The sequence below is a fragment of the Fukomys damarensis genome, unplaced genomic scaffold (assembly GCF_012274545.1).
Source record: "Fukomys damarensis isolate Sample0158 unplaced genomic scaffold, DMR_v1.0_HiC HiC_scaffold_21, whole genome shotgun sequence".
Classification (NCBI taxonomy): domain Eukaryota; kingdom Metazoa; phylum Chordata; class Mammalia; order Rodentia; family Bathyergidae; genus Fukomys; species Fukomys damarensis.
The window spans coordinates 22502864-22514969 of record NW_022900933.1 but is presented as its reverse complement, the minus strand read 5'-3'; the positions used below and the strand labels follow the sequence as shown (position 1 = coordinate 22514969).

Genomic DNA, 12106 nt, shown 5'->3' with positions numbered 1-12106 from the left:
GCACACATATGTTTGTAGGGGCACAGTTGGTAATAGCTAAAACTTGGAAAACAACCCATTTGCCCATCAGTTGGAGACTGGATAAAGAAGAGGTTGTTTTTCTTTGAAATGGAATACTATTCAGCCATAAAGAATAAGGAATTAGAGTTATTCATAGGAAAATGCATACATATTGAGGATATACTCCTAAGTGAAATATATAAGTCACACATGTGCAAATACTGAATAATTTCTCTGGTGTGAAAAACTATAATAGTACATAAGATCCTAATGATATAATTGACAATGTGAAATAGGAAGAAAAGGGCTAAAGGTGTAGGGAAAGTGGGAAGGATAGGGGAAAGGGAATAAGGGAAAAGAAAAAAATATGAGAAAATGAAAAAGTGGAAATAAAGTGTTTTTAAATGGGGAGAGTAGGAGGATGTGAAAGGAGGGCAGGGACAAGGGGAAAAAATGAGAACCCAGACCTGTCATGTAAAGGTACAAGATCCCAATGGTGAATGTAACTATACTGTATACCTAAAATGTACCAATAAACTCAATGAGAGAAAAAAAACTAATAGCATAGAGTTAATTAAATATCTAAAGATTACTAAAGCTTAATGGTTATACTAGTAAAGATGGGGTGGAGAACTAGAGAGTGAAAGACATAAATTTTTTAAAAATGAGGAGTAGAGAAAACTGAGATTAAAAATCCTATTAAGGAGCAGAAGGAAACTAATAGAATTAGAGAAAATAACAGAAAAGAAAAAGAAGAAAAGAGAGTAAAATTTAAAAAAAAGAAATAAAAAAATTAAAAGAAAAATGAAGAAAGGGAGGAGCCTTTTCCCCTGTTGTGTGAGGTAGGAACTTAGCTCCTGTACATGTCCTGTACCTATGACTCCTTCCCCTGCACCTTTATTCCATCCCTACTTTCACTTCTCAAGAACGGTAATGTTTGTATTCTTGGTAAGTATGAATGGGTCTTATATCATTTGATTTTAAGTAGAAGATCAACAGTGTTTACAATATTACCATGTACAAATATTACTAGCTATAAAACTGATAGTATTTAGGATTCATGGAAAAGGAAATTACATCCCATCTGCCATACAACTTCAACTAATTTTTTTCAAAAAGGGAATATGGGGAATATTGGAAAAAAATGACTCTGATGTGAAAGGAAACAAACATGTGTCAACTTACATTTTAATGAAAATAAAATTTTGTAAGTACTATTCTACGTGTGAGTCTTTTCATCCATCCCCCCCTCAGCACTAAGTGAACACTGACAAACTTTATCAGCTGCAGAATTTTTTCTTCTTCTATTCCCTTGGTTATTATGTCTTCTGTGCTTTCTCTAGACACTATCTCAGATGTCGAACTAATTGTATCTTTCAATTCCATCTCATGTCTCACATTTTGATTTGTTCAACACTCTATGAAATTTCCTCTACCTTAACTTCCAACCCTTCTGTTAATATTCTAGCTTTGGAAATCTCATTTTAAATTTGCCAAAAAAGGCCTACTTTTTTTGCTTACTACTTAAAAGAAAAATACTGTAGCTTGCTATTGTTGTGGGGTGATTAGACTGGCTTCCTGGTCTATGAAAATCATTCATTTTCTTGAAAATCTTGACTTCAGCCTGCAGCAAGCACTTAATTAATGTTCCTTGTCCTAGCTGGCTGGGCTAAGGTGGGATGGGAGGGTTCATGTGATACAGATTTTTAATTAATTGCCTTAACCAGCTCCTCAGTCCTGTGATCTTCAGGCTCAGTGGTCTCTCTGTGACTCTTTAAGGAAGACAACATCCTGCACAGCTATAGCCTTATCTTGCAGGAGTGTCAGAGGCTGCAGCTTCCTTCGCTCTGAGTTATCCATCAACTTGAAACCGTGTTCTTGCCCCAATTCAGAAAATCATCAACATTTGCTGGTGGTTCTGCTCATCCTGTTCACTGCGCAGTTTCAGCTTGATCTCATTTTGACTCCTTTGCTGTCATTTCAGTGGAATTTGAAAGAGGAAGTTGGTAGAAACAGGGCCTCAGTTTTCCACTTTGAGATGGAACTTTCCTGGCTTTTGCAATAGAATGAACTGCTAATAACAAATGTTTCTTGTCTCATTAGATATTCAGAATGAATGAGTCACAATATTGGGTTATAAGAGAGTTTTCCCAGATGACCACAAACAGGTAGTTCGTTCTCCAGCTGTTACTGTTTTTAAAATTATTGTAGCTATGGTTTTCTTGTTTTTATGCTCACTTTTTCTTTCTTGGTTCTCTCATGGGGCTCTCCTTCAATATATTCTTCACTTCTCACTGGCCACTTTACGTCATAGACATGCTAGTTACTAATAAAGCAAGAGTCAATAAACTTTGAAACTATGTATTCAAGAGATACTCCTTTGAGCAACATGCATGAGCTGTAGGGCATGAATTTTGTGACATCGATTAAGTGAGCCTATGGGTGTTTATCCTAATTTGGGTGTCTCTTCAGCTAATTAAAAGATGCTAGTTACAGTGAACCCTGAACTGGATTTATAGATTTATTATCCTCATTAGAATATTACTTAAATCCTAGAATCAATACTAATTATTTACTTGATATATTTTTATTTTTTTCTTAGGCATCATTATCTATGAAAGAATCATAACTCAGTTCACCAAGAGTAAGTTTTTTCACATAAATATTATTTATAATCAAAATATAATTTTATACTTCTTATTGAGAGTCAACACCTTATTTATCAACAAGGATTCATTAGCAAATGTGCCAATTGTCTTCCCCCTTGAGTCTTAACACACATAATGTTATTCCCAAAGCAAACTCACAAATTACAAAAAAAAAAAATGGACTTAGTGCAATCAATTTATATGAAGAAAATTTATTTCATGTTGTGGATGTAAATATTAGTGATAATTCTGTTGAAGTCATTCTTCTTGGACTCTGTTTCCATAATATTAGGTTAGCTACTCATGGATGTTTCAAAATGTCACAAGAGAAACACACGCCAAAAGTTAACACATTTGCTGAATTCCACTAGGTACAAGTGAATTGCTAGGAAAGTAATGATTTTAGGTGTTTATGCTAGGTCTATGGAGCTGCACAGGTGTTAGTGGTTATCAGGAATAGCTCTGGTTGGGAAGATAGTCCAGGTGAGCCAGGGGGGAACTGTCTCTGAGTGCCTAGCAATCCTATTCTACAGACCTCAAGAGCATTTGTTTCATGCTGTGGTTCATGGGCAATGAGAAGCAAATGCCATCTCTGCTTGGAGACTCTTCTAGCAAGAAATTAAGGGGCTACCATGGAAGGTAACCTGGAGAGTATATCCATAGATAAAGTTTCTGACTGCTTTAAGTAAAAGAGTACAGATGGGGAGTAAAGATTTTATGTCCAGTAAGCAACCGGGCTAGAAAAAGCTGGCAGTATCAGTAAAGAAGTTATATCTCTTGACAGCTTTCATGTGGGACTGTAGGCTCAAAATGGCTAAGAAACAGTCGTTGATGACAAATGTTTTCAAGTGGTTTTGCATACTGTAGTAACTCCAAATAGCCAAAATTTGCAAAACACCTTTTACCCTATTATATAAATAACAATTTGTTTTTAAGCTCATAATTTTAGCAGTAGATGAGTGATTTGTATCCAATCAACCCAAGGAATCTTTTGGTTCAGACAGCATGACCAAAAGTGAAATAAAGAAAAAATTTTCTGGGTCATTCATATGTCTAGGTTCCAAAAAGAGGGAGAAAGCAGCTCTATGATATAGGAAAAGAAGATTCAATTTAATTAGTGCTTTTATTTGTCTTTGTCATAGAAATATATGTTTTGAGTTAAAGAGAGATATATATATAGGGAAATTGTAAGTGGAATAAACCATCAAGCTCCTTTCTTTTTAGACTTCTTAGGCCCAGTGATTTATTAAAAATCCTATAACTAACTGGAGTCCAAACTGCTTATAAGTCAACAAGTGATTAAGTGTGCTCTGCCCTTAATTCCTATTTAGAAATGCTTTGCAATTTAGAAGTAGTTTGTAGAGTCCCTATCCTGTATGCTATGAGGAGAACAACTCTTAGCTTTCTAGACCACATAAGGTGAAATGTTACCAGTTTCTCCAGGCAATAGGTAACAGCTGGGTTACATCAGGTAGATCGTAGTGAAGAGATGATTAGTAATTTCCAAGTCCAAAAAGACATTTTAAAACTAAAACTTCCCCTTCTTCATGCCGCACCATAGCTATTGCATGACATCTATTCATGTTAAAACTTTTCAGTTTTAAGGATCTAAAGCTCTCTTAGATCGTTTCAGGGTATATGAAGTCAAGCAGAGCCAAAGCCGGGTTGATTTTATGTTGTGGTCACTAAGTTAATAGCATTGACCATATGCTGAATCTTTAGTATGAAATTCTACATGGAAGTCAGAAGATTGCTGGGCAGGGTGGTGCACATCTGTAATCCCAGTACTTGGGAGGCTGAGGGAGGAGGATCAGTGAGTTCAAGGCCAGCTTGGGCTACATAGTGAGACCCTGCCTCAACCCCCACCCCCCAAAAAAGTGAGAAAATCAATGTTAACATGGTCCAGTTAATGCTTGCTGAACAATGTCACACTGAGTCATCTCTGGATTTAGCATCAAGCAAGTCCTGCGGAAAGGACAGATTATTTTGACATCACTAGGGATTCAGATGTGCTGGTAGTTTTTCTTCCTTCTAGGAGGCAGTGATTAGTTTACTGCTAGTTACTCTCTAGAGATGAACTCTGGTCCCAAAGAATTAGGTCAGCTGTGTGTTTATGTGTCATGGGATTGGAATGTATGGTCAATAAAATCAGCCCCTTGTAAGTTCCCCTACCATTGTGAGTAGCATGGGCTAAATTTACAAAACTGTTTGCTTACACCCTTCTGATATTTGACTCTGCTTATTTGGAGTCAGGTGGGAGTTTTCAAGCAGTTCATAGGCATCTTGCATGTTGGGGAGACTCTGCTTTCTGCCCTGGGTGACCTTTTGGATCTGAATACCAATACTGTTCTTTGAACAAACTCTTTGGCCCTTGTAAATCTGAGCCTGATGTTTACAGATGCCAAACTTGCTGAGTAGGATGAACACATCCCTTTGGAAGGTCTTGGTGAAAACAGCATAGAGAAATGGATTGGCACAGGAGTTAAGTGGGTAGAAGAGAACCAGCAAAATTTTAGAGTTGGTGACTGTGATGAGAGGCTTGTTCATAAGCGCTGACAGAGCATAGAATGAGATGGGAGCCATACACATGAAGTCAGTGAAGATCAACACTGCCATCCTCTTGGCAATCTTGGTGTCTTTGTCCCCAGGGTTATACTGGGGATTTCTGACTGTGATGTAGATCTTCACATAACAGGAGCAAACAATGATGAAGGCAACAATGTTGAGCATCAAAATAAGGATGATGTATGCCAGGGCAAGAGGGGTCTCCGTGTCCATAGGCAGGCAGATGCTGACCTTGGCATAGCTACTTATTCCCACCAAAGGGAGCAGGGCAAGGAGGAAGCAGCAAACCCACCCACCAATCATGATGGCATACGCGTGCCTGAGACGGAGCTTCCGGTCCAGGCGCATGGCGAAGGTGATGGCATACCAGCGCTCCAGTGTGATGACTGTCAGTGTGTACACTGACAACTCGCTGGCGAAAACAGTAAAGAAACCAGCTGTGTTGCACCCAGGGCCAGTCTGCCAGTCAATGGCATGGTTATAGTACTCTGAGTGAGTGTAGAGATCCACAGAGGCAATGAGGAGCAGGTATATCCCCATGCACAAATCTGCAAAGGCCAAATTGCACATGAGAAAGCGTGGGATGGTCAGTTTATAGTGGCTGGTGAGGAGGATAAACAGGACAAAGACATTTCCCAGGAGAGCCAGCAGGCTAACAAACCACACCACAACTCTTAGGAACCTGTAGCCCATTATGTCTTCACAAGGGTTGAACTCATCTGCCTTGGGGGTACACACCATGTCTTCATTGTCCCCACACACAGTGTAGTCGTAATGACTGTCAAAGGCCTGGAGAGTCTCCTCCTGGGGGTATTTGAGCTCCTCGCCAAAGCCAACGATTTCGTCTTCTTGTTTTTCAAAAAAGACATAATAATGTGAGCTGCTGTGGGTATCCTGGAGCTTGGAGTTTTGCTTGTACCCAACACTGCTGTCACCCAGATCTTCATATTCCTGGTAGGTGGGGCCATTCAAGGCATTCACAGATTTTCTCTGATGTAGGCTCCGGATACTGCTTTCGTTACACATCAAGGACTCAAGGATTCTACAGGGCAACAGAAATGAATCACCATGTACTTAAAACCTGTAACGTTTAGAAACATATGCAAACTTCTTACATGATGAATATGATTCTACAAGACTGTACCATCCGGTCAGCCCGTCTCACCCACATCATTGCCTATTTCCTCCCCTCACCTACTGTGACCCCGTGACACTGATCTTATTTCTCATCTGCTGTCACCACAGGAATAGCAGTGAAGCCACAAATGGCAGTGATAAAAAAGCATGGATGCTGGAGCCTGTTGACTTAAGCTAGCACGAGGCTCTACTAGTTACTTGCTGTTTTACTTTGGGCAGGTCTCTGAATCTCAATTTATTCATTTGTAAAATGAATTTTATAAACCCTATTTCATACAGGGTTACACCTGCAGCATCATGACTGCTGTATCTATGTGTTGGTTATTGTTATTTTATTCCTATTAAGAGCTCTAGAATTCTACGTTCCTTTGCCTAGAAACTCATGTCTGCCTGTACTTATTATTTGCTTTAAACTCAAATATCTGTTTCTCGAGGAGTCTTCCTTGATTTCCTCCAATAAACTGTCTTAACACTTGTATTTCCTTCAAAGCACTGTCTGCTATTTTCTTATTTCCCTTTTTATTTTCTGGTTTCCTTCATTAAACTGTAAACAAAATGCAAGAGGGGCTCTTGTCTGTCCTGCTCACTATTGTGGACAGGGTAGTGACAGGCATGGAGTAGGTAATAAATATTTATTGAACAAATGAATAAATAGTCCCATGCAGACATGTTCGTACAAAAACGATCTCATTTTTCAGTAGTTCACCAGACTTACAACAAAAGAAATTGTTTAAGTTGACTCAGCTGCTGAGCAGAGTTTGACTGGCCTACCAAACTCTGTTTAAAATGCTAGCTGTTCTAACCTGTTAGAAGGTTAATGAGCAACCTGGACCCTGCCCCTGAGGTTCACCTTAGTCTCCTACACATCCCTGATCCCTTCCTAGTCTCTGCCATATGACATCAGTACAGACTCTGCTGTCACCATCTGTGTGTCCTCTTCCTGGCTTCCTGAAATTTTATGCCCATATGTGCCTGCTTTGCACAGTGGTTCAACTTTCCTGTTTGCTTCAGACTCCACAACTGGGTCCCAACTTTTTTCTGACAATAAATACAAGTACAGAAAGTCAATTAGTAGATACTTGCAGGAAGCTGAGAAAGACCGAAATGAGAGATAAATAAATGAAGGTGCAGGTAGGAGAACAGGGAATGGTACAAGCCATAAAGAGGGACATGTACAGGTAAAAGTTCAGGTGAAAGCAAAAGTGACAGGATATATAGAGGAAGAGAGGGCCGTCCCTCCTTCACAACCTCATAAGCAGTCAGATATTAAAATAATATATATCACAGTTAATGTCTACTGAGAACTTATACTGTTGCAGGCCATCCCATTCCAATATTTTCTATTCAGCTTCTTTCATCTGATGAAATCCCTATCATGATGACTTTATGCTTTTTGTTTTTAGAAGCCCAGTGTAGTTATATAACAGTTAGAAACTCATGGGGCTGGGTTACAAACCAAGCTTACTGCAAAGCCTGTCTCATGTAACTAGTTAGCTGTGACATGTGTAAGGCCCAAGCTGATCAGGTGCTCCACTTGCTTATGCTGTAAGCTTGTCTTTCCTGTTGGTATCTAATATGTGTTGCTTCTGGAAATGAGAAATAGAAATCATATCCGTGCAACCTCCACAAGGTTCTACATGCCCTGGCCACAACTTTCCCTACCATCTCATCTCTTATTACCTTCTTTACCCTGTGTTATCCAGAAACCTTGGCCTATTTCTCATCTGTAACTACTTTCCACCCACAGTCATTGTGTCTGATGGATTTCCTTTTCTTACGGAAGTTCCTAAGTCTTTTCTACCTGATTTCCAAGTCACAGAGATTCTTCTCTAAACCCAGAAATTAATTTAACTTCCGCCATGGCCTTTAATCACTCATTCTAGGTCCTTGACACTTACCCTCTGATTTTCTTCTGATTCTTAAAAGCACAGCAGTGGCTGGGATAAGAAAGGTCAGCCCGGATGAGGTGAAGGAAACTCAAGGAAAGTGGAAGTTTCTTAAGAGTCCAAGTGTTTCTTGCTATCAGTTCCTTCAGGTGCTCCAGGCCTTTGGACGGCAAGGCAGTAATACTGGTATAAGACACATCCCTGGTTACAGAGAACAGAACAGCACAGGGAGTCAGTGAGCAGCCAGGATCTTTCAGTTCTTGGCCAGCAAATCAAACAGAGCTGAGGTTAATGGGAAACTGATATGCTCCTTCCTGCTACTGAACCTGTGATCTGAGTTTGCAGTCTAAGGAGGAACACAGCCAATAGTCTAAGGAAGGATATTAGGCATCTAAGTCAATGTTTTATAAGGAGCTTCTATTTCCATTGGTTGAGATTCGAGTATTGACCAGAAGACATTCTGTTTCCACAGACGTTTCATTTTATTTATTAGAATACCTTCATCAGACTCATGGAATCAGAGATGAATGTCAAGTTTACTCTGCAAAATAACATCATCTATCTATTCAAAGGGAAATGAAATAAAATTGAACAGGCTCAAAGGGAGCTATATTGCTATCAGTTTCTGTGGGGACCAGTCTTTTGGGACTGATTCACTGATTCACTAGTAATATACAAAAATATTCTAATAATGCAGAACATGCAAGTCCCAACCAGTCACACAGTGAGTTCATGACTAAGAAAAACTTCTCTGCCCTTGCACAGATTATTCAGAATACACTATAAATGTATTCCTGCACAGAAAATTCAAGTATTTATATTAACAATCTGAAATGAGAGTCAAGTCATTTTTTCATACTACGAAATGCAAGGGTGATGGGACTAGGAATTGGATATTACAAGTTAGTAGATTTGATTCATAGCTTTTATCTTCACATTCATTGGTCTCACAGTCCTAGAATATCCAGGTTTATATCTTGCTCCATCATTTTTACTTGCACTGAATAATAGCTTAAATGAGACTATGAATATTTAACATCTTTCTTATTTTATATTTTATCAGTTAAAATCCATCAAGTAGCATTTATATTTAAAAATATTTAATGTAAATAGTAGTGCCTGGGTAAAATGAAGTCTAATATTTTCAGTTCTTTCTTACGCAGCATTGTAAGTGGGATTTACATTATCAAGGTACAAGGATGCCAGAGCTTGCTTTTGGTTTTTGTTTGTTTTAACAAACACAAAGCTCATGAATTAACCTCATTCTTACCACAGAACTGTGACTCTTATGGGAGAAGGGTATGGTATTTGCTATTGTGTATTGTATTTGATTTAAAATTCTATGGCTCTGTATTTTCTAAGATTGCCTGGTGGTAAGAATTAACTGTGGCATTTATTGCTGTATGATCTCCAGGTGAATTTTAACAGACTAACTGACATACACGAATGACTTTGAAGTTATGAGAGAGTTGAGAGATGTTAGAGCCAGGCTTCTGTACAGCTGAGAAGTAGGGGAAGCCAGACTTTGGCTGGCTGCCTCACCTCTTTCATCCATGCTGTTTTCAAGGTGTGGCGTTGTTATGTGTCTCTTTATCCTACAATGTTTTCATGTCAGTGAAGAATGCATCTTATAGCTGATTTTCCCTGCTTTGCTATCTGCTAAATACACTGATTGTGTGTATTACTGGAAAGGGTTTGGAGTTTATCTGAACTCTGGCAAAAAGCAAAGAACCCATCAAATACAGCTCCAGCACAGACTTTTCCCTGTGTATACAACTACTTATTTGACATTTCCACTCAGAAGCCTCACAGGCATCTTAACAGTTCTGTCCAAACTTAGCTTGTGACCCCCTCCACCTACCCTGGCCGGCTCCTCTTCCTTATTCCTGCGTTATAGTAACATACTCTTAGGTGTTCAAAGTAACCTTGGAGAAACTCGTAACATCTTGGGCTTCCTCACCGTTACTCAATCAACATTTAATCTATCAAAAGACCAGTAGATCTGAACTCCAAAATAATCACAAATCCATGTACAGTCAGCCCTCTGTATCTGCAGGTTCCAAATCCATGAATTCACCCAACTGGAAATATTAAAAATAAAATAGCAGCTCTACTAAAAATACAGTCTTCATTGCCACTACTCCCTAAGCAAAAGTATAAGCTATTTACATGATATTTACATTGTATTGGGCACTGTAAGTAATTTAGAGATGATTTAAAGTATACAAGAGGATGTGTGTAGATTACACATAAATATTATGCCATTTTATATAAAACACTTGAGCATTCCAAAATTCAATTTCATATCTTCATGGGGTCACAGAACGAGTTCCTCACAGAGACCAACAAGGTCTGCATTTGCATCACCCATATAAGCTTCCGATTCCTAGCTGACATCCTCTCTTTCCTGCAGTAGTGTCTTTGTTCCCTCTTACTCCCATCCAGTCCATCCTCCACAGAGCAACCAGAGCGGTCATAAGGGAGTAAGGGTGTGTTCTGCTTAAAACCTTGCAGTGCTTCTCAGTGTACCACCAATAACGCCCATCTTTATACCGTGTCATTCAAAGCCCTGCAACCTCATTTCAGGTATCTGAGGCTACCAGATGCAGTTGTAAGTGCCCAGTAGGCAGGCTGTTCTGCAGGGCTCCTGTGGAGCTGGCCTCTCCGCCTGCAGTTCGCTCTACTCTGCTACTGTGCATTTTCAGGACCAAGCCGGGGAGACCTATTATTTTTTATTCTTTTTCTTTTAAAAAATTGTTCTCTATCACAGAGATCTGCAGCTTTAAACAGACAGAGTGTTCTCAGGAAGGAAGGTATTCAGTCCTTTTCACTTCCCAGTGGACATAGCATTGCCTCGTCACTCAAAACATTCTAAGTGGAGTGAATCTTCTGTTCAAGTCTAATGGTACTTTTTTTATTTCCTATTTTTCCACCATCTTGCACAGCTGAAAGCTTCAGTGTCCTCATGGAGTCTCTTTTGACCTTGTCCTTCATTCACACCATAAATATTTTGGCAAAATACAGTTGTGCTCCCCTCACCCATCAGATGCCTGAGTTAGGATTCTGGTCTCCCCAAAATTTTTTACTGATCCCACCTTCAGACCTAGAATATTTTTTCTAAAACACGATTTCATTGTGTGCCTGCAAACCACAGTGCCTGAAACATCTACCAAATGAAATTCAAGCTTCTCAGAAGGGCGTCTGCCTTTCCCCATTGGGAGTCTCCCTGAATTCTGTCGTCTTACTTCTTGAATGTCTCCTTCATTTCAGTGGAGAATATTTTCAAATAACTTCTCAGAAAGGTCACACGAGGAAGATATTTTCAGTGTTCCGACATTTCCTACTCTTCCATTCAACCCGGTTATCATCTTTTCTTCAGGATTTTAAAGGTTTTAGCTTATTGGATTCTAGCAACCAGCATTGTTTTGGTGCAGTGCCACTCAAATTCTTGTTCTTTGGCTATTGACTTGTTTTATCTCTCTGGAGAATGTATTTTTTTTTCTTCATGCTAGGCATTGAACCCAGCACCTCCCACATTCTAAGCATATGCTCTGTAACTGAGCTACAGTTCAGCCCTCTGAAAGTTTTCATGCCTTTTTCTTTATCCCTGGTATCAAATGTCATGAAGATGAGCCTTCATGTGGAACTTTTTATGGGATCTTCATATGGGAAAAGGGTATTGAAATGATCTTTTAGTCTAGAGACCTGTATTCTTCAATTTGTGGACATTTTCTTATATTGTTCCTGGAGTAACTTGCTCTTTTCATTTTCTCTGCTTCACCCCTGGAATTCCTACTAAGTGGGAAAGGAACCTCCTAGATCCCTCAGACATAGGTCCATCTTTTGTCATAATTTTTTTGCTACTTTTTT

At 39.2% G+C, this 12106-nt stretch overlaps 1 protein-coding gene across 2 annotated transcripts in view; it reads right to left on the bottom strand.

The window, feature by feature from the left end:
• Window positions 1-4469: 4469 nt before the first annotated feature.
• The window catches only part of Tshr (thyroid stimulating hormone receptor), a 144003-nt gene continuing 136366 nt past the window's right edge, over window positions 4470-12106 (bottom strand). For both annotated transcript variants that reach the window (XM_010616243.2, XM_033766893.1), the window contains 2 exons: window positions 8249-8437; window positions 4470-6255 (listed from right to left, as the gene is read on the bottom strand). In XM_010616243.2, the coding sequence (XP_010614545.1) occupies window positions 4845-6255; window positions 8249-8437 (1600 nt within the window). In that variant the 3' untranslated portion in view covers window positions 4470-4844. The remainder of the gene's footprint in view (window positions 6256-8248; window positions 8438-12106) is intronic.